General features: G+C 36.4%; 1 protein-coding gene across 2 annotated transcripts in view; it reads left to right on the top strand.

The window, feature by feature from the left end:
- Positions 1 to 24,905, top strand: part of LOC138703575 (ATP-binding cassette sub-family C member 4-like) — an 89,488-nt gene that overhangs the window by 43,815 nt on the left and 20,768 nt on the right. For both annotated transcript variants that reach the window (XM_069831556.1, XM_069831555.1), the window contains exons 9-15: positions 1 to 56; positions 381 to 581; positions 4,245 to 4,534; positions 5,833 to 6,016; positions 11,414 to 11,641; positions 15,098 to 15,300; positions 21,200 to 21,438. The exon at positions 1 to 56 is cut by the window's left edge and continues 55 nt beyond it. In XM_069831556.1, coding sequence (XP_069687657.1) covers positions 1 to 56; positions 381 to 581; positions 4,245 to 4,534; positions 5,833 to 6,016; positions 11,414 to 11,641; positions 15,098 to 15,300; positions 21,200 to 21,438 — 1,401 coding nt within the window. The remainder of the gene's footprint in view (positions 57 to 380; positions 582 to 4,244; positions 4,535 to 5,832; positions 6,017 to 11,413; positions 11,642 to 15,097; positions 15,301 to 21,199; positions 21,439 to 24,905) is intronic.

The following is a 24,905-nucleotide window of genomic DNA, read 5'->3' as shown; positions in this document are numbered from 1 at the left end:
TTCCGTTGGGAGTGAGTGTCATAATCAAAGTAGTGGCGACGGTGGACAAAATACAGGTAAATCATAACTGAGTACTTAATATTTTGTAGTTACTATGACTTATATTTGCACTGATTTACGTAAGGAAAACATGTTCTAGTAGATATTTGCTTTTATTTCGTTATTGGAATTAAAGCAAGTCATAATATGGCATTGTTGCCACGTCTAAACATTCGTATACTGGTGACTAGCTGTGGTATTAATAATGCGATTCTAATCGAAATAATTTCGCAATAACTTACAGAATATTTATGTACGAAGATCGATACAAGAATTTTAGTATCATTATAAACTATAAGCTTTAGTAATGAACAATTTTGTTTTTATCTTTTATATATTAGAAAATTTTATTGCTGGACGAATATTCTGGCGACAATGATCGTCGGCTGCACAGAGAGGGGCCCCTGTATTCGCGGCTGATATTGATGGACACAAGTGCGAAGTGGGATCCCTACTCCACACAGTGCACCCTCACACATCTTAACATGGGAGTGCAGCAAGGAGAACTGTTGGAAATAATTGGACCTGAAGGCGGTGGGAAGGTGATATATATATATATATATATATATATATATATATATATATATATATATATATATATTTTTTACTGAGTGATTTTGGTATATATTTCTTATTTGTTCATTTATTCAAACTTATTTAAGGGGAGAGGATGGTATTTTTTTTAACTTTCTTCCTATTTGGTGTAAAATATTAATTTTTTGTATGTAGAGAGCTCATGGCTGTGGCAACTCAACCAAATAAAAATATGAAAAAAAAATTATTGGGGACCCAAATTTGAAAAATATATACCCAATGCAGGATTGTACTAAAACCGATATATCTAAACCGTTTTTAAAGATAGATTCAAACAATTTTTTGCAATGTATTTGCAAAAGCATGTTCTACAAACTGTCTATAACAGAATTTTGATATTAGTCCCTACGTTTGTAAAATAAACAATTAAAATTTAATAACAATTTTCTGATTTCCTTTCTTGCAAACAAACGGACGTATTTTTAAAATGAAATCAATTAACAAAATTCTGTTACAGAGAAAAGTTTCCTAATAGTCTAAAGAATGTGTGTTCTAAATTTCATGCATGTATCTTTAATAGTTCAGAAATTATATCCATTTTTGTCTGGCAATGTAGCAAAAAAAAATGAAGTTACTGGAAACCGATAAAAGCGGGCGTGTGATTTAAAAATCAATAGCGCAGGGAGTTTAAAAATGACGTCTCAACATCCGATAAGGGCACAAATACCCACAAAATGTTATGCAATGCATTCCATACATATCAAAGGGTATTTTAAGGGAAAACATTTTTTTGAAAATTTAATTTACCGGAAACAACAATAAAAGTGGGCGAGTGATTTAAAAATCAATAATACAGGAAGTTTAAAAATGGGGACTCAACATCCGATAAGGGCACAAATACCCATAAAATGTTATGCTATGCATTCCACATTTATCACAGAGTATTTTAAAGATTTTTTTTTTAAATTTACTCTTTTTTTTTCACAAAAAAAAAATACTATCCTCTCCCCTTAAGTGGTTAAACATGTTAATTATTTTTTGGAATAGAGTTTAACTTTCTCAGATATATAAGAATATATTGATGCTAATCAATATGCATACCACAATATATCTTACATCATGATTGAGTGATTAATCTTAATACGAATATCAAAATAATAATATAACCGTGGAATCGTGTATTATTTGAGGAACAGAAGAATACCTACTTTAAGCATTTTATTTATCTTCGCATAAAATACTTCGCCTTTTTTAGAGTAGGCAAGGTAATTTACTTGTTAGTTTTTTTTGCGTAATTACACGTAATTTTCTTGGCGCAGAAAACCAGTTTCATGCAGATGTAAAAAACAAAATTTCTTGTATGTCTTAATAGTAGGCTACTTTAATTAACTACATACATTTTAAATTTTATTTTTTTATCTTATATTTCAGCACGAAATCATTATTTTGACAGATTTATAAATTATAGCCTACTACCTGTTCTTTTTTTTTATATAATTGTAAAAGTAGACTATAACAGAAAATTAAGACTTTTCTCATAAAGTCTTACAATTTGGAGACTACCAAACATGTGGAAGGAAATCTCATTAAATTTGTAATAGAAGAAAACCGGCTTTCTTGTATAAGACTTACACTTCCTACATTATTTTCACAGTAATATACCTATATTATGTCCACACCCGTGGAGTAACGATTAGCGCGTCTGACTGCGAACCCAGGTGGCCCGGGGTTCCAATCCCGGTCGGGGCAAGTTACCTGGTTGAAGTTTTTCCGGTGTTTTCACTCAATCCAATACGAGAAAATGCTAGGTAACTATCGGCGCTGGATCCCGGACTCATTTCACCAACATTATCACCTTCATTTCATTCGGACGCTAAATAACCTGAGATGTTGATACAGCGTCGTATAATAACGCACTAAAAATACCCTACCTATATTATAACTCGACTTCGGATTTTAGGTAAAAATCTATTTTAACCCTTAAAAGATAAGTTAATAAAAACTTGCAAGTACACGTTTAATACAAAACTATGCCTAAAATTGGTATTTTTATAACACCTAAAAATGCCTATTTTGACGGCAAAGCCTATTTTGACTTGTTAAGTATGTTTTATCTCTAATAGGTCAAAACACTCATTCTTATTTCGAAAATTTGTATTTTAAATTCCAAATGTGTTCCTGGTTCTGTTGATATAAAGTACAGGATAAACTGGAGCGAGTTCTGCAGAGAAATGTAGGACTGAAGGACCTGCGTACTGCTTCAGATATCCTAGCAGGGAAGAACACGGATTTACAATGTAACGTTCCTGTCCAACTAGTGTCAAAAATGAAATACGCTCCTGTTACTTCAGTGGATGTGGAGCGTTCATCTTCAGCATACAAATTTGTGTTGAGTGACAGACGGGATTGCTTTTTTAGTTGAAAATTTAGAAAAAGTATTAGTAATTTATTGGTGAAGCTAATTAAGGACATTAACGACAAGGCTTGGTAAAAATTGATTATATTTGACTTGTCTGTGTACTGAATTTATATCCAACACTTATTTTTCACATTTAGGGCAGAGTCGGGTAGTATCGGACATCGGGTAATATCGGACAGTGAGTTTCTTTCATCTACCACACGATGATAGTACCTGATTGACATGGTTACATTTCTGTGATGTCGCATAGAGAAACGTAACCATGTCATTCAGGTACTACCATATGGTGGTAGATGAAAGAAACTCACTGTCCGATATTACCCGATGTCCGATACTACCCGACTCTCCCCTAATTGTTTAGTTTATGTATAACTAGTTAGATATTTGTTGGTCTTGTACTTTTAATAGTAGTGGTGGTAACGGTGTATAAGCATTTAAAATTATTAAATTCTAGAAGTGAATTCCTGATGATTTGGAACATGTTTTTAAAGAAAATATTATTTTTGTTAGAGCCTATTTTCAATTCTTTGGAGACTATTTCCTACACTTTTAAGCCTGTTTTAGGCACCTAAAATTACATTATTTTAACGACCTAAAAATCTCGCTAAACTGGAGAATTCCCACGGTATCTTTGAACCGTGCCGTTACGTTTAGCACCAAATTTAAGTAAATACACAATCTCGCCAACATAACAACACGATGTTGGTGTGTGGCGTCGTTGGAGGGAGAAATTTGTTTCTTTTCTCTCTCTGCCTCCTTCGTTCTGAACATTACTGAGACATAGCACCACTGTTAGGTACAAGGTATATTTGCGTAAATATATTGAAGTAGATTACGTGACTTAGATGAGAGTCTCGAGACAAAATAGTTTTGCTATATTTTTTTTTTTTTTATTATTAAATGTTAAGCACAGGAACGCTATTTCGTAATTTTATTTAAGAAACAAGCCAAACAAATTATCTTTGCATCAAAAACGGATGCTCCCTGGACCAAATTATCGTATTTTATAATTGTTTGAATGCAACAGAAGCCAGAAGTCTTGCACTTGACTAATGCAGTGAATTATTTAAGAATATAGTCGCGAATTTTACTACCACCATTTCGATTGTGTTTTGTTTGGCACGGCTCGGTACGGCCTGGTGATTAGTGGCCAGCGAGTAAGAACGACTATCGACATTGCTCTGCCGTGGGTATTATCCAATTGTTCCAAAAATCTGTACCCTAATTATAACCTTTATCTATTATTGTGCAGAGCTCGCTATTACATCTGCTGATGGGAGAACTTCCCCCCTGCAGTGGGAAGGTCACAGTGAACGGGCACTGTGTTTACTGCCCCCAGAAGCCCTGGATATTTCCTGCCACCTTACGGAAAAATATTACTTGTGGACGGCCATATCAGGAAGAGCGCTTTAAGAAAGTCATCGAGATTTGTGGTCTAGAGGAGGATTCCCATCACTTTCCAGACAGAGATCTTACCAGCGTCGGGGATGGAGGGGACATAACATTATCACCTACACAGAGAGCTAAGGTGAACTTAGCAAGGTAAACAAATACATTGTAAAATAAATTTGTAAATAATAATAATAATCATAATCAGTGGCACGATAACCAATGAAGTTAATATTTGAGGAGAAAAATTCGCTCCGGCGCCGGGGATCGAACCCGGGTCCTTGGTTCTACGTGCTAAGCGCTCTGACACTGAGCTACGCCGATCCCTGGCACCGGAGCGAATTTTTCTCTTCAAATATTAATTGTCAATATTACAGATATCATTCTGTAGGACAAATTAATAAATCTATAATATTCTCATAGCTAGCAGTGCATATGTCTGTACAGATTACTGTGCACTCACTGCCTGCTGGATCGCATCCCATAGCTGCGTAAACTGCCTGCCCAATCAAAGTTATTTTGCCGCTAGGTGGCAGGCAGTACCCACCGATATTTAACATTATCAGTATATGCAAAGTCACTACCAGCCACCTAGTGGCTACTCGCGCATAACCCTTGATTGGGCAGGCAGTGTAAACAGCCATAGGGTGTGATCCAGCAGGCAGTGTGTGCACTTAACTGCGGATTCCCGGCCAAACAAGTCACTCAGCTGAATGCGCTTCTAGTATAATGGCAGTTGACATTGAACACATACGTGTCCACACCTGTGGAGTAACGGTCAGCGCGTCTGGCTGCGAAACAAGCTCGCCCGGGTTCGAATCCCGGTCGGGGTAAGTTACCTGGTTGAGGTTTTTACCGGGGTTTTCCCTCAACCCAATACGAGCAAATGCTGGGTAACTTTAGGTGCTGGACCCCGGACTCATTTCATCGGCATTATCACCTTCATTTCATTCAGACGCTAAATAACCTAGATGTTGATACAGCGTCGTAAAATAACTCAATTAAAAAAACACATACGTCAACACATATGCCTAACTTCGAGTCAGGTCACAAAGGGAAACATTGAAGGAGGTCCGATGCTGTGGATTGAATTCGGCGTAGCTCAGTGGTCAGAGCGCTTGGTACGTAGAACCAAGGACCGGATTCGATTCCCGGCGCCGGAGCGAATTTTTCTCCTCAAACATTAATTGTCAATATTACAGATATCAAATGTAGGACAAATTAATAAATCTATAATATAGTCCATGAAGTGCCAAAGTCTTCTTACGTCTACATGCTGCAGCAGAGGTTGATTGGCATTTAAATTTACTTACGTACACCGTACTATTTAGAACAATTCACATATTTAATTTTTAAATAAAATTATTCATTTGTTTTTGTGTTTATATATTGTATTTTACGAGTCTGTGCTTAAAGTATGTTAATGATTAGTTTTTTTTTTTAATTCACAGGGCAGTATATCAAGAAGCAGATATATACCTACTGGATAACCCCTTAGCATCTATGAATCTTATGACAGCGACTATCATCTTTAATAAATGCATTCTGGAATTTCTTAAAGCAAAGACTGTGATAATGGTGGTGGACAGACCAAGGTTCCTCTACAAGGCAGATCAAATTCTCATACTCAAAGACGTAAGTCAAGATCATGACTTCGTTTCACAGCATTAGTGTTTTTTTTAATTTACATGTAGCTTTGTATAAGTGTGTGGCTTTTGTGTGTATATGAATTTCACATAGTAACGTTCACAGTGGAAAGAAGGCAAAACAAACAGGCTGTACATTTCTGTGAGAATTTAATTGTTTACAGATAAGTCGCAAAAGGATTATTAGAAATCGCTCCTCCCTACAGATAGGCAGAAGGAAGGAACCTTTATTTCTTATATGATTAGTAGTCATAAGTAAGGGAGCCCTTATTACTAGCGGGTGAATGACCATATTAATAAGGACTAAATCCAGATATCTAAAGTTATTTGGGTACAGTGTAAACTATTCCATCGGTGTTGGGATCGGAAGGTTAGGTCCCATTCTTGTAGCTACGAATTGATAAACAAAATATAGTATCCCATTATTACGATAAAACACAGAATATGCCGGATTGTACGATGAAGTCACTGTGCAGTTTGTAAATAAATGGCTATCGCCTTCAAATATGGAGTCCGCCGAAAAAATGTGTACACTCTTTGTCAGACTGTATCGGGATATTGATATTGTCAATTGATTTGAATTACGAGTATGTTGTAGTATGGTCTTTCGCTCAACAGATGTCGGTACTTTCATCACGATAGTGAGAAAACAAAATGGCTGGAGCACGCTTGACGTTCGAGCAGCGAAACATGGTGTTGTATAAAGAATTCTGAAAAAGCATTCTGAAGTGGTTTGTGAGGTTTGGTAATGCCGTTGAAGTGCGGCGTCAGTGGAGGCGGGAGTAGGGAACAGAACCCCCAACCCGCCTAACAATTAAACGCATTATTGACAAGTTTGAGGCGCATGGAACGATTTGTGATATTCACAAAGGAAGATCGCGAAGACCGCGTACAGCTACAAGTCCTGCTTCGTCGGCGAATGGCGAATATATTGAACATCGAAAGTAACATGTGCTTAACTGAAGACAGTACTACATGTGTGATCAGTATTTAAATGTAAAACAAACACATAATAAGTTTTCGTTTCCACATCAAATTTAAGAATGCAGTTATATTGTCAGACTCCAAAGCAGCTATTCTATCAATAGTCTCTAGACACACACCTTCATCTCAAACAACAGAAATAACTAAAATGCTCTCAATTATTAATATCACTCAATAAAATGATTTCATTCCAATGGCTATCATCCCATTGTGGAATCTTGGGAAACGAGAATGCGGATGCTTTAGCAAAGAAGGGCAGCACTGCTACTCACAGACCTGTTACTGAATCTACGTATTAAGGCTGGTTCACAATAAACTGGGAACGGAAATATTGTTAAAATAAATGTATTTAAATATGAGTATTTACAATTAACTATTGTGAATGCTCACATTTAAATACATTTATTTTAACATTATTTCCGTTCTCGTTCTCGTTGTCGTTTCCGTTCCCGGTTTATTGTGAACCAGCCTTTACTCTGTGAAAAGATTTATTAAATCTACATAACTTACTTAGACTTCAACAAACAAAATTTGATAACAGAATCTCAAGGGGAAAAAATGGAACTCACTGCATCATAATCCACAGTTAATTCCCGATTTACCACGAAAATCGTCTGTAGCTGCATTTAGATTGGCAACAGGCCATGATTGTTTGGCCAAACACCTGCATAGAATTGGAATATATCAGTCCCCTAACTGCCCATTGTGCAACTCAAACCAAGAAATGGATTCGGAACACCTCAAAATCTGTGCTTCAGTGGCTGACCATGATAATCATCATCATCATCATCATCATCATCCTTCACGAATTAGGCCTCTGTAGACCTGTTTCGGCCCCATCTAGCAGTCTTCTTAACGGTCTTCCTGGTCGACGATGTCCTCTAGGTTTATATTGCATCATAATTTTTGGGATTCTTGAATTTTCCATTCTTCTTACATGATCTAGCCAATTGAATTTGTATCTGGTGATTTTTTCTTCTACTGACTCTACTTCTAATTGTTCTAAAATTTCTTCATTCCTTTTTCGGTCTAAAAGAGTATATCCTGCTGTTCTGAAAAATTTTATACTGCTTGTTTGAGGCTTGAAAGTAATGTAGTTTTCCCTAAGATAGGTTACTAGCCTTATCGTTAGGTAGTCCAGTAGTGGGGCTGCCACTTTTAGCCTCTGGACAGGCTTGTAATGCAGCATTTCCTCTGCATTTGATGAAACAGTTATACCGCTGTGACTCGGTCGCCATTTCCTCGTTGGTAGAAACAGGGTGGACCACGGGAAGGTGAGGATGGCATTTGGATAGGAGAGGCTGTATGTTTCGCGTCACTATCCCTTCTTCACCCCACCATGATAATATCTTTGAAAAATATTGCAGTGCAAGAGGTCAAATGACTTTACTGTCAAACGCCTGGCATTAGAAAACAACAACAACAACTTTTTTTTTTTTGGCGAACTCTGTATAATAACTTTTATGGCAATAGCATAACTTGCAATTAACAACATAATAGAATAAAATATTCTCATTAATAATCATAGCAAAAATTACAATTTTGAGTTAACATTAAAAATATAAACATTACAAATACTTCTGCGTTAGGCGTGTACACCATAGGACGTTAACACAGTAACAAAAAATATAATAGTCTACAGATATAGAATAAATTACGTAATAAGTAATAAATGTTACAATATTCTGGCGAAAGAAAATAATATTTTGTCAGCAAGAAAGAGTCGGTATTTTAGGTAAAAGATGTAAGCCTATAATGTAGAAATTAAAACGCACGAAAAGAAACCAAACATAAGTATAACTTTTCTTACATACCACTGCATCTCCGCCGGCAAGCCAGAAAGATAGGGCTGTGATAAGTCGAGCTCTGGAGGAAGAAGTTTATAGACTAAACGAAGTCGACTAACACAGTTCAGTCGCACGTTATTGCTTGGACGCTAGAAATGATGGGAATGATAAGTAGGACATGAAAAAATGCAGAAGATAATCATAAATTGATGGAGGGATGGATGGATGGATGGATCGATCAATCCCAGCAGTATCCCACCATCATACTTAGGAAGGGCTGATCATATTAGGAAGTTTAAATGTAGAAAACAAAGAACGGACGTGGCAAAATTTTCCTTTGTTAACCGCACAATAGTAGACTGGAACAGCTTACCTGCGGCAATCTTTCAGGGTGGTCCTCTTAAGGGGAGAGGATGGTATTTTTTGGTGAAAAATGATTAAATTTTCAAAAAAAAAAATCTTTAAAATATTCTGTGATATGTGTGGAATGCATAGCATAACATTTTGTGGGTATTTGTATGTATGTATTTATTCACACTGCAATGGGTATATACCCGGTGGCAGTGGTAACTAATTACACTCAATAATGACAATAATAAACTTATTAATTAAAAATACAATTAATGATAATACTAATAATTAATACTAATAATAATAATAATAATAGTAATAATAATAATAACAACAACAACAGGGAGTATACTAAATTAAATGAAACGATCACTTAAAATAACATTTGAAATATTCTAATTTGTATCTTAAAACTAAGATCGAACTAAAACCCACGAGTATATGTTCATATCTGCACAAGTACCTTTCAACATTACACTCATTTCGCTGTCAACTCACTCACTGCACTGGAACTATGACACATTTCACTGATTCTATCCTGATTTCACTAACACTTCAAAAACATTTCACTGTTCAAATACTTTGCACTGCCACTATAACCTATACAGCTTCACTGACAGGAACACGTTTCACTTACACAGCACACTTCACTGACACGACATACTTCTTCACTGATACAACACACTTCACTGACACAACATAATTCTTCACTGATACAACACTTCAATAACAACATATCATTTACACCCTTTAAGTACTGTGTATAATTACCGTCTATTAGTAAGGTCCTTAAGCCTATTTTTAAATACATTTTTGGTTGTTGGTAAAGCCTTTAGTAAGTCTGCAGGTAAAGCATTCCAGTCCCTGATAGTACGATTGAGAAAAGAAAACTTTCCAGTGTCCGTCCTCTGCCTTTGTGCCCTTATCGGATGTTGAGTCGCCATTTTTAACCTTCCTGCGTTATGGATTTTTAAATCACTCACCCACTTTTATTGTTGTTTCCGGTAAATTAAATTTTCAAAAAAATATTTTTTTTCTTTAAAATACGGTACCCTTTGATATGTGTGGAATTCATTGCATAACATTTTGTGGTATTTGTGCCCTTATCGGATGTTGAGTCGCCATTTTCAAACTTCCTGTGCTATGGATTTTTTAAATCACACGCCCGCTTTTATCGGTTTCCAGTAACTTCATTTTTTTTTTGCTACATTGCCAGACAAAAATGGGTATAATTTCTGAACTATTAAAGATACATGCATGAAATTTTGAACACACATTCTTTAGACTATTAGGACACTTTTCTCTGTAACAGAATTTTGTTAATTGATTTAATTTAAAAAATACGTCCGTTTGTTTGCAAGAAAGGAAATCAGAAAATTGTTATTAAATTTTAATTGTTTATTTTACAAACGAAGGGACTAATATCAAAATTCTGTTACAGACAGTTTGTAGGACATGCTTTTGCAAATACATTGCAAAAAACTGTTTGAATCTATCTTTAAACACGGTTTAGATATCTCTTAAAATCAATACATTTAAGGAAAGGATGAGAAGATTAGATTGAAAATGTAATTGGAGGTGCAGTGTAATTATTTAAGTTGTGTCATGTAATTAATTGAATTGATATATAATTAATTAAGTTGATATGTAATTAAGTTGGTATGTAATTAATTAAGGTGATATGTAATTACTTAAATTGGTAATAGTTGGGTGAAATAGAAGTACTTATAAGTTAGATTTATTTTTGCTTATCGTAGGCGTTATTATAGAATAGTTTTTATTAATGGTCCTAGGTTTATTGCATCTACAATTTATAGATTTACGTTTATTTTATTTAATTTCATTTACGTTTATTTTATTTTATTTAATATAATTGTAATTATTGTATATTATATATCACTGCCACCGGGTGTATACCCAATTGTAGTGTTAATACATACACATACATACATACATACATACATACATACATACATACATACATACATACATACATACATACAGTAAGCTTCATGTCAGTTCAAATGACGCGCTGCCAAAACCAACGACAGAATGACGTCACTTCACCTTTTATGAGTGTGGTTTGAGTGATAGTTGTAGTAAAAATATTCTGCACATAAAACAGGATATCATTCGCAAGATGACAAAATATTTGAATTTTTACAAAACAAATTATACGTAAAATGAGAAAGTATGTATCATTTTATGATACTGATTTTTAGTAATTATTAATTTGAAATTGTTGCCTTTTAAATATATTCCAGGGCAAAATGGAGGGGTGTGGCTCTTACAATGATCTTAAGAAGCATGGAATAGAGCTGCATAGGTTTGTTGAATATGACAAGCATGGTGAGCTGGATCATGACGACGAGGAAGATGAAGATTCCCCAGACGTGAACAGCGTCAACGACGGCTCAAAGGCGACACTCCTGGTGCCTCAGCCGGACCCCACGGACTTGTACAGCTACTGCCGGAAAGGATCCAGTGAGCCTGTATGTGATACCGTATACAAGCGCTGTCGTTGAGTGCTATCATTTTAAACATACTCAGTGACACAACATTAGGGGAGACACAGAATTTAATACAGAGAAATCATTCCAAAAGTGGGGTAAAACAAGTAGTGCTGTTGATTGATCAAAATATGTAATCGATTAACTATCTGAGTTTTGATCAAGTTGAAAAAAATGTTTTAATATACTGTAATACAGAATTATTGTTAAATTTAACTTATGTTCGGTGATAAGCATAAGTATTAAATGTTGTATGTCAGTATATATTGTATCGTTATATTACAAAACAACTATTTTAATTACTTACTAACATATTTATTATGAGGCTTATAATTTGTGTCAATTTCTCCGGGAATTTTTTAGACAAACATAAATAACAAAAAGTATGAGAACTCACCTAGTTAATACCGCTTCATCCATGGTTTTAAACATGTGAGTGCAATCACATGCTCCGCTCTACGTTTAGTAACAATATTTCCTGCATTACTAAACACGAAAAACCTTTTTTTCTGTCAAGCACTTCTCCACGATCGTTCAATTTAAATCCAAACGTTTCACCGAGGTTACCTCTCAAATTCTCATATGACATACGGTAATGGAGGTTACACATTTTACAGACCACAGAAAACTGATTTTTTTCTTTATCAAACTAAACACACAACCTTCATATTATACAAACTCGGTACAGAAACTGCAACTGCAAAAGTACAGCGGTCGAAACAGAAGACTGGCCCCTATTGTAATCGAATTACCAGATTTTAGAAAGAGAAGAAGGTAGTTACGCTCTTATTTGCACAGTGTAGACATGGCTATTTTATAAGGGATGAGGGGGACGAGTCCCAGAAAAGTATGTATTTCATATACTAGGAAGATGAGCTGACAACAAGGTGGAAGTTTTCTTGGAACACCATAAAACTTCATAAGGGTTTCGCATTGTGTTTCAACTTTCAATAGAGATAGATCAGGTCACTGTTCTCATATCTCCATCTCTTTCTGAAGCATTTGTGCAAAGATTTTCCCTCCCTGATTTACTATTAGAAAATAACAGTACTATTGTGCTTTTAAGTAAGCAATTTCCGAAAGAGAAGTATTGTCGGAATTTTTAGTCTGAGTTTGTATTAACAAAATAATAATTAATATCAACTACAACCGATTAATTTTAATTGACTCGATTATTCGATTAAATATTTTTGATCGATTAATTTTACAACAGAAATTGATCGATTAATCCATTAAATCCCACAACACTAAAAACAAGTCATCATCCGTAGTAAAACTCACAAAAATATACACATATTAATTCGAAAAGTGCCCTTCCTTCAAATATCGCTAACTGTCTTGAAAGATATGTCCTCATTAAAAGCCTCAAGCTAGACATTCGCTAGTCGGTATTAAGATAAAAGAGTGAACCCTCAATTTAATCAGGAGAGTTAAAAAGAGTTTTATTAATTATTTCATTCTATTTAAGTTGACATAACAATGAGACACAAATTTTACTAATTCTCCTTTCTTGTTTAGTTCGAATATATTCGTGACACACAAGGTTTGAATGAAAAGGAATTATTGTGTGCGCAATAATAATAATAATAATAATAATAATAATAATAATAACAATAAATATATTTTCGTAATATATTGTAAAAAGAGAAAAACGCCCCCCCTAAAGAGTTGCGCTCCTGGATCGAAGCCCAAATTCTGGCCAAATTTCCATATAAGCTTAATATAACTTGGAAGACTTCAGCTAGAATTACAACACGTCTCAGGTCGTATATCATTACAATATTTGTAACACTTCCTCTACTCAACATTTGCATCTGGCTTCCTTCTTGTTGATGGGTTTTGTATCGTACAGTTCCCACACTTCAGATCTAGGAAGCAATCTGAAAACCTCTACTTGAAAACTGAGATGCTCCTGCCTACAGAAATCCTTTGTATGTGTACACTCTCTTAGCTTCTAGAGCTTTACGAATTAAAGTTTTAAATAGTTTCGTTAAGGACAAATTTCCATGCTCACGACGAGAATCGAACCTGGGATCTCATTATTTGTAGTCACGAATGCCGACCGCTAGACTACGAAACCGTGTGTTACAGAATCTGCTTATTATACAGGGACATCATTTTATTTTTACTTCAATTTTTATTGTACCTCAGTTTTTTAATGTACTTCACTCCCACCCCTTCTACTAATGAAGTTCAACCGTCCTCCACACAGATCCAAGACAGCATATACAGTCATAGTAGCCTTACGGTCATAGTAAAAAGTACGTTCCAAAAATATGTTCGTGTTTTCCTGTGACGAAAGAGCTTCCAATATTCCATCATTTTCCATTTGTCTACGTCGCATCCCGGTTTCCCTCACCTGCTTCTATTCGCCTCTCTGTAAATGCTAGTGGCTGGGCTGTCTTAGCTCTTTTCTGAGAACATTAATTTCTGTTAGGAATTGGACGTCTACGTAATATTATACCCATACAATTGTTTCAAAATAACTTAAATAAAAGGGCCTCGTTAAGTAATTCACTGTCACGTGATTTCCTCCCTTTCTACGACCCTATGACATAACCACTTGGACGGACAGTAGATAGCATGTCTGAGTAATTTTATCTTTTCGGATCGGGCAGAAGTGAAGATTGAATTTACAGTACGTAAGGTCTCTTTTATAGAGTAGGTACAGAATTATTTCAACATGAGTTACTGATACGAAGTACGAACCTGAATTGGAATTACGTACCATAATCTATAGTGCGATAATATGCACATTAGAACTGAAGCCTGTATCGAAATGAACGGCCACCATTTTCAAAAATTTGTTTAAATATCCATATATTATGATTATTTTTCAATTTAACTTCATTCTCCATAGTGTACGCAAATGTGCTGTAGACGGAATAATATACACTGCATAATGAATACTTCCGCATGGAAAGCTCAGTTCGTGAGTAAAAACACTTATTGTTAATACGGTACTGTATTTTGATTAAACAAACACCTAATGAAAATTATCAAACTCAAAATCGCGATATTTCCTAATTTACGTAAATGGATTAACTACTTTTCTTCCCTCCTATACCTAGTAATGTGATTTGTTTGTATTTACGCCAGTATCATCGAACTCCAGTCGTGGAAAGGGGTAGCAAACATGTTTCCGGTTCTTAATCGTTGATCCAAAGGTATAGGCAGGTTAATATTAGAAATGTTAGTAAAAATAAATTGATGTCCCTGTATTATCGTCATTTTTAACAGCATTGATATCGTAGATAACATCGCCTGTTATTTATGCAACTAGCAGAGCCCTAGTGTATCTAAGGTTGCATTGTATTCTAGGAAAACTACAGTATTTTATGGTAGTCTACCGCAGCTTTGCAATAGTACATAGGCTATGATTTAAAAGTTTGCATGGCACTAATATGTGAAACTGAAGACCTGTGTCTGACATTACAGCGATCATCCAGCTTGAAGACTTCTTCCTTGGACTTGCAGACAACTATAGGCTTGATTGGAGATCGTCACACTGCGCCGTCACCAAGGTTACTCCAGAGATACATCACTGCTGGAAGATCGGGATGGATCCTTATTCTCATTGCTGCAGGCATTACAGTGACCCTCCTGCTCAAGTTCTTCTGGGACTACTTGTACCTCATTTGGTACGTGCACGCAAGTATAACAATTAGCCGACCACAAAGACTAGCCTAAGTAATTACTATCTGAGATCAATGGATTGAATAAAATTCTGGGCTCTTAAGAATTATGAAAATATTCATTATACTGTAAAAAAGGACAACGGCCATTTCATGTCTAAAATACTGGTTCTCACCCAATCATCGAGTCAAACCAAATTGGGCGTGAATAGGATACCATTTGGGAACACTACATTCCGTTAGAAAATTCTTCAAACGCCTCCTTGCCTCACAGTAGATATAGTACGGTAAATCCCGGTGAAGTCTATATAATAATTCTTTGGTCGGCGGGAAAAGCCACATAAGTCAAAAAGTCGATTTTTCTGTTCTACATAAGTCTAGTATTTTTTCTAATTTTTTAAATAATAAAGTTTTTTGTGTTTTAAATTGAAAAGGGTCTTACTTTAACCAACATACATGAATTTCATTATTATACTTATATTCAGTTAAAAGTAAATTAAAAAGAAAATCTCTCCTGAAATATTAATTTTTTTTTTACTTATGTGCCTTTTCCCGCCGACCAAAGAATTTTTCTTCGGAAATAATTTTCCTTTTATACCTACTAAATGCGCCGTTCCATTCGTTCGTTAGTTCATTCCAGGGATACAGAACTGGCGAGAGAGGTGTGGAAAGCATGGGGAAAGCGTTGGTTCCCCCTCCACAGTCCAACGGCGTTGAATGACGTATCTGTGGCCCGTATGCAATCACATAAGACAGACATTGAACACAAATCCCCTCCCCTACCAAGTCAATGACGCGGGGATAGAAGGAAGGGGTGAGTGACTTATTCGATGAGTGACGTAACGCCACAATTGTCGCCCAGTTCTCCAAGCCTGGTCTATTCTATGAAATACAAAATGTGATAGGGATTCGCATAATCCAAATGATTGCATGAAAACGTCTTTGTTTTATTATTTTGTATTTTAATGATCGGAGATTTGTTTCGTTTGCGATATGCATACATGTACGCTGTTCTTTACAGTCTCGTGTCCATGACAAAACAAAACAAATTAATTAAATCAGTATATTTTCAGTCTACTTCTTGCACATGAATAACAAACTCTTCCATTTTCAGTTGACTCCCCTCTATTAGCCTACATGGATTCGCCCAATGACGTAACTTCCTTGACATTATCCGGTATATGCAGATAACGCTGGTTGGTTATTATTATTATTATTATTATTATTATTATCATTAGCCTACTATTATATAAAATCGTAACTTATTCACTTGCGCAGCACTCACAGATGTCAGCACGCGTACGCTTTGTTTATGCAACACCTACTGAAGATTTCTTGAACTTCTAATTATGCTAAAATGTTAGATTTCTTTATCAACTATACCTCGAACAAAGACGCGTTCGCGTTAAAGAAACGTCAAAGGAAAAATGAAACACGGAAAAAATCATTAGATTTTATTTACACAAAGTCGCAGTTATCTGTTTTATATTCTAAATATACATGCATTAATTTTCAGTAAAATTATTGTAGCTTATTTCATGTATGACATTCCCGATAGAACTGGCTCGCATGTGCTATATGAACAAAATCCGTCCAATATTGTAGAAGAAATCGCTATAAGACAGGATGTCTAAAACCACTATTTCTGTACCAGGGACATTAAGAATATGTATTTTCATGGAAATTTTAAAATGACTTTGCAATGTAAGAATATTTTCTCCTTATGTTTCGTATTACAATCTAAAAATAAATTGTGCTGGATATTTTGCTTTAATTATACTACTACTAATTCAGTGTCGTGCGCAGGATTTTTAAAGGGGAGGGAGTTTGAAGGGGAAAAACATTTTTTATGTATGCGAAGTGTGGGAATGACGTAGCTTTAATAGGTTTGTTCCAGAAAGTAATTCAGAACGCGTTCCGAACTAATACCGAACTTCTTTCGATGTATGCGACAATTGTGAACGGTCTCCGAACTAGTTCGGGATTTTATGTTGTTGGAACGTTTCTTGAAGTGTTCTTTCCCGACCTTCGGAGTTTCTTCTCATATTAAAATCTGGCCTATATTCATCTTCCGAACTTAATTCGTCATAAAATATACCTATCACTATCACCTTCCAATGGTGGACTATTTTTTTTATTTTAATCTGCCTAGTCTCGAAGCATTTCAACCAAACCTCAGATTAAATCATCTGCGCATGCGTCAGCAGTTCAGAATTCTCAGTTCCTGCTCTTAATCGAGTACCAATTTCACTCGTTACGAACGAGTTCTAAAGCATACAGGAAACTGCGAGTTGATTATTGGTTCGGAATCAGTTCAGTCTTGTTGGAACGCACATTGAGCTACTGCGCATGAGCAGGCAGTTCAGAATCGATTCTGAACCGTGCTGGAACAAACCTATTGTGTTTGCTGCGCATGAGACAGAAATAGTTCACGATTTCAAATGGTGTGTATTCTTCCGGTATTTTATATCACATTGAAATGTCACTATTTCACTTTCCAATTCGCTAATTTCTTCCCAAATAATGGGAAGGGAGGGCTTATGCCTCCAAAATACTCCCTTGTGAACGGTCGTGACTATTATAATGGACTGCGATGGAATATTTCACAAAATAAAGCTCATGTTTAACCTGCATCATCCAGTTATAACTTGTCATTAACTGAGTAATCAAAATAATATTTATTTTCAGCAATTCACTGTTGTCTGTACATATTAGAAATGAAAGACAAAACGTCATTGAGAAGAACTAGATTAGTATCGGTAGTATAATGTAGGGCAGCGTTTCTCAAACTTTTTTCAAATGGGGACCACTTTTTAAAGTCAGAACAGTTTCGCGGACCAACTTATTCTTGTTCCCTTCGAAAGCAAATTTATCATTTTTGACCGAAGAACGCGAATTCGATTATGTGCAATGTTCAAAACATACAGAGGTGAGCCTGCCTGGAGAGAAATAAAAAATAGGTTGCAGCCGCCAAATTACTCTTCAAGGAACGACCACTCATATAAATTGAGGGAAAGAAGACAGAGGACCGACACTGGAAAGTTTTCTTTTCTCAATCGTACTATCAGGGACTGGAATGCTTTTACCTGCAGACTTACTAAAGGCTTTACCAATAACCAAAAATGTATTTAAAAATAGGCTTAAGGACTTTACTAATACACGGTAATATATTATACACACTACTTAAAGTGTGTAATTGATATCTTGTAATTTGAAGTGTTCTGTCAGTGAGGAAGTGTGTTGTATCAGTTAAGTGTGTAGTGTCAGTGAAGTCTATTGTGCAAGTGAAGTGTGTTGGTGTCAGTGAAGTGGCTGTGCAAAGTATTTGAACAGTGAAATGGTTAGAAGTGTTAGTGAAATCAGGTAGAATCAGTGCAGTGAGTGAGTTGACAGCGAAATAAGTGTAGTGCCGAAAGGTACATGTGCAGGTATGAACCTGTCACACTTGTGGGCCTTAGTTCGAACTTAGGGTTAAGATACGAATTAGATTTACTTTAAATGTTATTTTAAGTGACCATGCTTAATTTAATTTAGGATGCTCCTTGTTATTATTATTATTATTATTATTATTATTATTATTATTAATTGTTTTTTATTAGCTGTGTTTATTATTAATTGTCATTATTGAGTGTTATTACTAGTTACCACTGCCACCGAGTATATACCCATTTGCAGTGTGAATAAATACATACACACAATACCAGTATACTTATATTTTAAAATGGAATCAATTAATTAAAATTAATTTAGTTCAATTAATTTTATATTAGTATTAACTAATTGTCAATGTTAATAGAAAAAAATTCATTTTCGTTTTTTTTAATAATTCAAGGTAGGCTATCAAAGTGTAGATAATCTTTAATTAATTAACTAAAAACATAAATGTTGATACATTAATGAGATTCTTGATGATGAAAACCCTTTCTCACACAGATACGTAGAGGCAAACTGAATTACAATCTCTGAAGCACCATTGTACAATACACTGTATTCTATTTTCACTTATGATAAGGTCCAGAAATTAACCATACCTTCCGCTTCGAATTTCATTTTAAGTCAGGTGTCAATCTAGAGTTCAATTAACTGTTCTCTTTCACTCTATGAAAGTTTGTTAGTTTCAATATCGCAATGAAAGTGATCACGAACCCATGAAAATTCGTCACATTTACTTGGAAAATAAGTTTCAAATTGTGACCTCAGAGTTATATTATTGGTGTACGACGTACAGTACAGATGCCTCAAACTAGCAAGCTGTCTCGTTCGCGCAGGCGCATAGAGCACTTCTCCCCTACCACTGTCCGCCTACTGCTGTGCACGGTGGACTAGAACGGTACAGCTCAGTTCTAATAACAGTTGAGAAGGCTGCATAGGGAGGGTACATCTTGAATACATTCTCAAGAGGTCAACTTTTCAGATAATATGACTATACCTGGGTATCGGAGCCTAGGTAGGCCTCCTCCGTTAGCTCTACTACTTCTCCTCTCCAGGCAGCTTCCTAGTTTGAGGCATCTGTACGTGACCATTTCAATGTGCAGACTGGGTGTCGGCAAAACTATTAAGAAAGTCATAAATACATGAAAAGGTTCGGTACTTTGGTCCTCTGTTATGAATTCGGGTAGTTCCTGGCTGGGTTACAGGCGCCAGATGTGCAGGGAAAAGATGACGAGAAACACCACGTTCATAGTGCTTCATATTCCTCTTTTGTTGTTGAGAGTAGAGTGGGACGTCGGTAGACAGGTAGGGTAATAAATTTCATTAAATGTCAGTACTGGAAGAAAACCATGTATTGCGGGTCCCTATCACCACGGCATGGCGCGTCCTCAGGTTGCGGATAGAGGAGACGGCCTCCAGATATGAAGGGTAGCTGCGAATATATTGAATAAGCAGTCGTGGACAGCCGATAAAGAGTGGTCCTCCAGCTTGGGGATTGGGCGAAGGGCTAACAACCCATCACCGTGTTCTATATGGTTGTGAAGCTTGGACTCTCACTTTGAAAGAGGAACAGAGATTAAGGGTGTTTGAGAATAAGGTTCTTAGGAAAATATTTGGGGCTAAGAGGGATGAAGTTACAGGAGAATGGAGAAAGTTACACAACGCAGAGCTGTACGCATTGTATTCTTTACCTGACATAATTAGGAACATAAAATCCAGACGTTTGAGATGGGCAGGACATGTAGCACGTATGGGCGAATCCAGAAATGCATATAGAGTGTTAGTTGGGAGGCCGGCGGGAAAAAGACCTTTGGGGAGGCCGAGACGTAGATGGGAAGATAATATTAAAATGGATTTGAGGGAGGTGGGATATGATGGTAGAGACTGGATTAATCTTGCTCAGGATAGGGATCAATGGCGGGCTTATGTGAGGGCGGCGGTGAACCTCCGGGATCCTTAAAGGCCAATAAGTAGTAGTAGTAGTAGTACTGGAAGAAAAAGTGAAAGGCAATTGCAGTTGATACGCAATTCGTTTGAATTTTATTTTTTCTTCCCCCTTTTTTGAAAGACCACAAGGGCAGACCTCGAGAACCACAGGTGGTCCGCGGACCATAGTTTGAGAAATGCTGATGTAGGGTATTCATGAAATTATTTCTTGAGGGCCTATCTGTTATTATCGCCGCGCGAGCCGGAGTAACGACCGGCATATCAAAGAAAAGGTTAACAACAATAACAGACATGTCGATTGCATACTGTTCTAAAGCGATCCTGGATTGCCATTGGCGGCAACTGTTTTTGTAGAATATGATTGGAGCGGTGGGACTAAAAGAACCACAATCACAAGCGACAAACAATGACATAAATATCAAAGACTCGCCGGTCGTTACTCCGGCTGACGCGGCGATAATACATTGGTCATAGCCTATATCTCACAGTTCAGAATACTGAGAATATTATGTTTCCTTTTTTCCAGGACGATGAATATTGACAAGAACACGTATTTTACTAATGAATGGTTGCCGGCAGTGAACGCAGAGAAGCATTATTACCTAGTCGCACTATGGTGTCAAATAGGACTTATGCTTATTTTTGGCTCATTGATACTTCTTGCATTGTTGTACGTATTCACCAAAGCCTCAACTAATCTACATGACAATCTCTTTGGAGCAATGTTGCATGCACCACTAAGATTATTGGATACAATAACTTTAGGTAAGTGAGATATACTGAGTGTTCATTTCAAAGTGTGTCATGACGTCACTGTTGTGAGTCAGCGATTTGAAGCGAGTTTCAGCTTTTATGTCAGAGAAGTTTCCTATTAATCAAGGCGTTCAATCTGAACTTGAGAACTTGTACGGTATAACTTGAACGTCGTAGCAACAGATGGCGGTCTCTACGGTCTGTGTGCTACCATAACCTCTTTCGAACTGTGTTTTGCGCGGGCAAGTCGTACGCAGGGTATTTGTTATCATCGGTTGCGTACGGCAACATTCCACGACACAAATCAAATGCTCCGTGTCCAAGTTGACCGTCGAAGTTAATATCAACAAATAAGTAAGAAATCGTCTTAACTCTCTCCCCATATCCTGACAGTAAGAAAAAAACCAACCTCAGTACATGTTTCCAAACAATTCACATTCCTGCCACTACCGGCGTTGCCGTACATATCAGTAAGTACTCTTCAGAATGAACGCCGTGCTTGCTAGGAAACTTATCTGACACATAGGTAATACACCTCTGCGGAAGTGTAGGAAGATTGAATTCTCTAGGCTCATCGACTAGCCATATGACGGTATACAGCGAGCCATGACACACTTTGAACTGAACACCCAGTAGTATCTACGTACGCTTTATGTTAAAAAAAGCATTCAATATATTTTGAGAGTTGGTAGTATTATTCAAAACATGAAAACAAGTAGATCTATAATAAACATGGATCATAAAATTAATATCTTCCAAGATATTAGTACCTGTAGCTGATATTGAAATACGGCATCGCTAGGCAAAGAAGGATTCCTAAATCCCTGTGATTCTCAACCTTCAAGCGGTGTAGATATACTGTCCGCAGGGCATACCTCCCTCCCTTAGTACCTTTATTCAGTTTACATGTGTACAAGCAAGCGGCAGCAGTGGTGGAGCAGTGGCTGTGTCTAAACCATACCTGCACAAACAGCGCTCGACGAGCGCGCGAACTCCTTCGGAGCGGGAGAGCGGTGTTTACCGCTCGCCGAAATGGAGAGGAAGATACATCAGAATGACATAGACTTGCTATAGGTAGAGGAGAGGGAAACGACCACTCAGTTATCTAGTGGAGTGCAGTGTGTAGGCCTATTCTCAGTAACTGTTTAACGTTGCTTACCTACTTCTACAGTACAGTATGGAGGAATCTAAAAGACGGAACATAACATGTAACGATTTACAGCTCGAACGTACTGATCTTCAATGTGACCGAAGGGCTAAAGATCGTTTGAATAATGCTATTAGCCTGGTTGAATTTTACAAGACTAAACATTAGCAATAATATCCACGACTACACAGGCTGGCTGTGAAAATGACTGCTATGTTTGGCTGAACATTTATATTTTGAGCAACTTTTTTCTATAATCAACTTTAATAAAGGCAGACATCGAACATTTGTAACTGATGTTTCATTACGATCAGTAGGCTACTGTTCCTTTCAGCTGCCAATAGCATAAAATCTCATTTTGATGTACTAATAAATAAAAATATAACAAAATGATATTGTAGATTTAAGTAGCTATAGAATTTCTATTATTTCTGTAAAATAAATATTTTTTTATTGATTAATAATAGTCCAAGATAGTTTTGCAAACACTGAACTGTAATTCATTTCATAAACACTCGTAATAGTACTTCCTTTTGTGTATATTTTGTACGAGATCACCCCTTCTTCCAGTCCACCCTTACACAGAGCGCAGCTAATATCTGCATTCCGCTCGTGAGCCGGCTCAGAGAGCGCAAACCTTGTGCAGGCCTGGTCTAAACCTTCCACTTCCAAAAAACGGAGATTTCTGGTGGAGAGGGAGGAAGAGTTCTTCTCTTGTAAAAAAGATTATGAGAGCGTAAAATGTCCAGAGCCGGGTATTTATGGAGATCGCGAAAGTCATGACATAATATACAATAGATTTTTACTAATCTTTACGAATTAAGTGATTCTGATTAATAAGGTACATGTGCCAAATACGGCCCACTTAACTTATCAAGATCTGTTGTACGTTTACTGAAGGAGATAACATTCTAAAAATTGTACTAAAACATACTTCAAGGTGAGCAGTAAAGAAAACGTGGTCTTAGATTTAGAGTTATTGAAAAACTTTTCTATAATAGTGCAATATTAAAAATGTGAGTAAAGGGCCTTATTTAGCACACTCGTTCCAAATAAGGCCCACTATCAGTCCCAAATAAGGCCCATGTGTAAATAAATAGTCATTCCGAAAGCAAATAAAATAAATTAAATTACAATAATTGTATTTAAACCAAATGAACTACAATAATAATATCCAAAGTTAAGTAGAGAAAAACATATTCTGAACAAAGCAAATGTCCTTAGTCTAGAGATCATACTCTGAGTAAAAAAAAAAAAAAAACTCTTCTTAGTCTAAGATCACATTCTGGGCAACGAAACCTGAGTATTTTCACCATAGTTTCACTGTTGTCTGAAGATTACACTCTTGGCAGAGAGAACTGGTATGTTGTCCTTAGTCTAAGATGACATTCTGGCAAAATCACACTGTGGACAAAGAAAACTGAATATTTTTTTCTTAGCCGTAAGTCCAATGCATTCTTCATGAACATAATTTGAACACTTTACACACAATCTCATGTCAGCAATACGATCTTTTCTGCATAAATAGCAGAACCAACTTCCTTTTCTCACGGAAGGCACAAGACATATTTTCCTTTTCTGAGTTGTCTTCACGCTCAAACCTTTAGGAGTAGTGGCACCATTCTTATCGCTTTCGTGGTCCTCTGTAGGCCTATGTTCTTTAGCAGTTTTAACTGATTTAGTCTTCTTTGCCTTGAAACAATTCCTAATTACCTCAACTGCTTGGTAATTAAGGGCTTTTCATCGCTGGTTTGTATGGTTTTTCTTCATTTCACGGTACGAAGAATGTCTTGAAATGAAGTTTCTAATTGTTCTTCATTATCACTAGAGATATGGGAAAAGTTACTGGATTCGTCATGAAGAGAGAAGATGTCACTTGTGAAGCTTGAGTCCCCTGAATCTCTTTGTTTCGAAACTCTTTTCTGGGTTAATGCTTCAACTTGATTTGGCTGATGTACAGTATGAGCAATTGGGATCCAGATTGTGATTGTAATCGGGTTTCTTCAGGCTTTTCTCTCCTGGTGAGTTTGGAAGAAGCGAAGGCACTCAGGGATAGCACTAGGGTCGAAAGGATAAATTCCAGTAGCGCTAAACCCACTTGATATGTTAGAAGGAGTAGCAGCTCTTGGCCAAACCTTACTAAATATTTCCCAAATATCCGTTTTTTCACTGTACGACTTTCAGCACCTTCCTGCTTTGACCAGTAAAGCAAGACTTCATCATCCCAGAATGCTTCGTAAGGTCCAAGCACGGACTTATCGAATGGCTGCAGCTCATGTGTGGTATTGTTAGGTAAGCAGAACAACGTAACGACTTATTAGTCTTCAAACCT

The sequence above is a fragment of the Periplaneta americana genome, chromosome 7 (assembly GCF_040183065.1).
Source record: "Periplaneta americana isolate PAMFEO1 chromosome 7, P.americana_PAMFEO1_priV1, whole genome shotgun sequence".
In the NCBI taxonomy this organism is placed as follows: Eukaryota; Metazoa; Arthropoda; class Insecta; order Blattodea; family Blattidae; genus Periplaneta; species Periplaneta americana.
The sequence above is the reverse complement of the archived record's forward strand: the minus strand, read 5'-3'. Positions and strand labels throughout refer to the sequence as shown.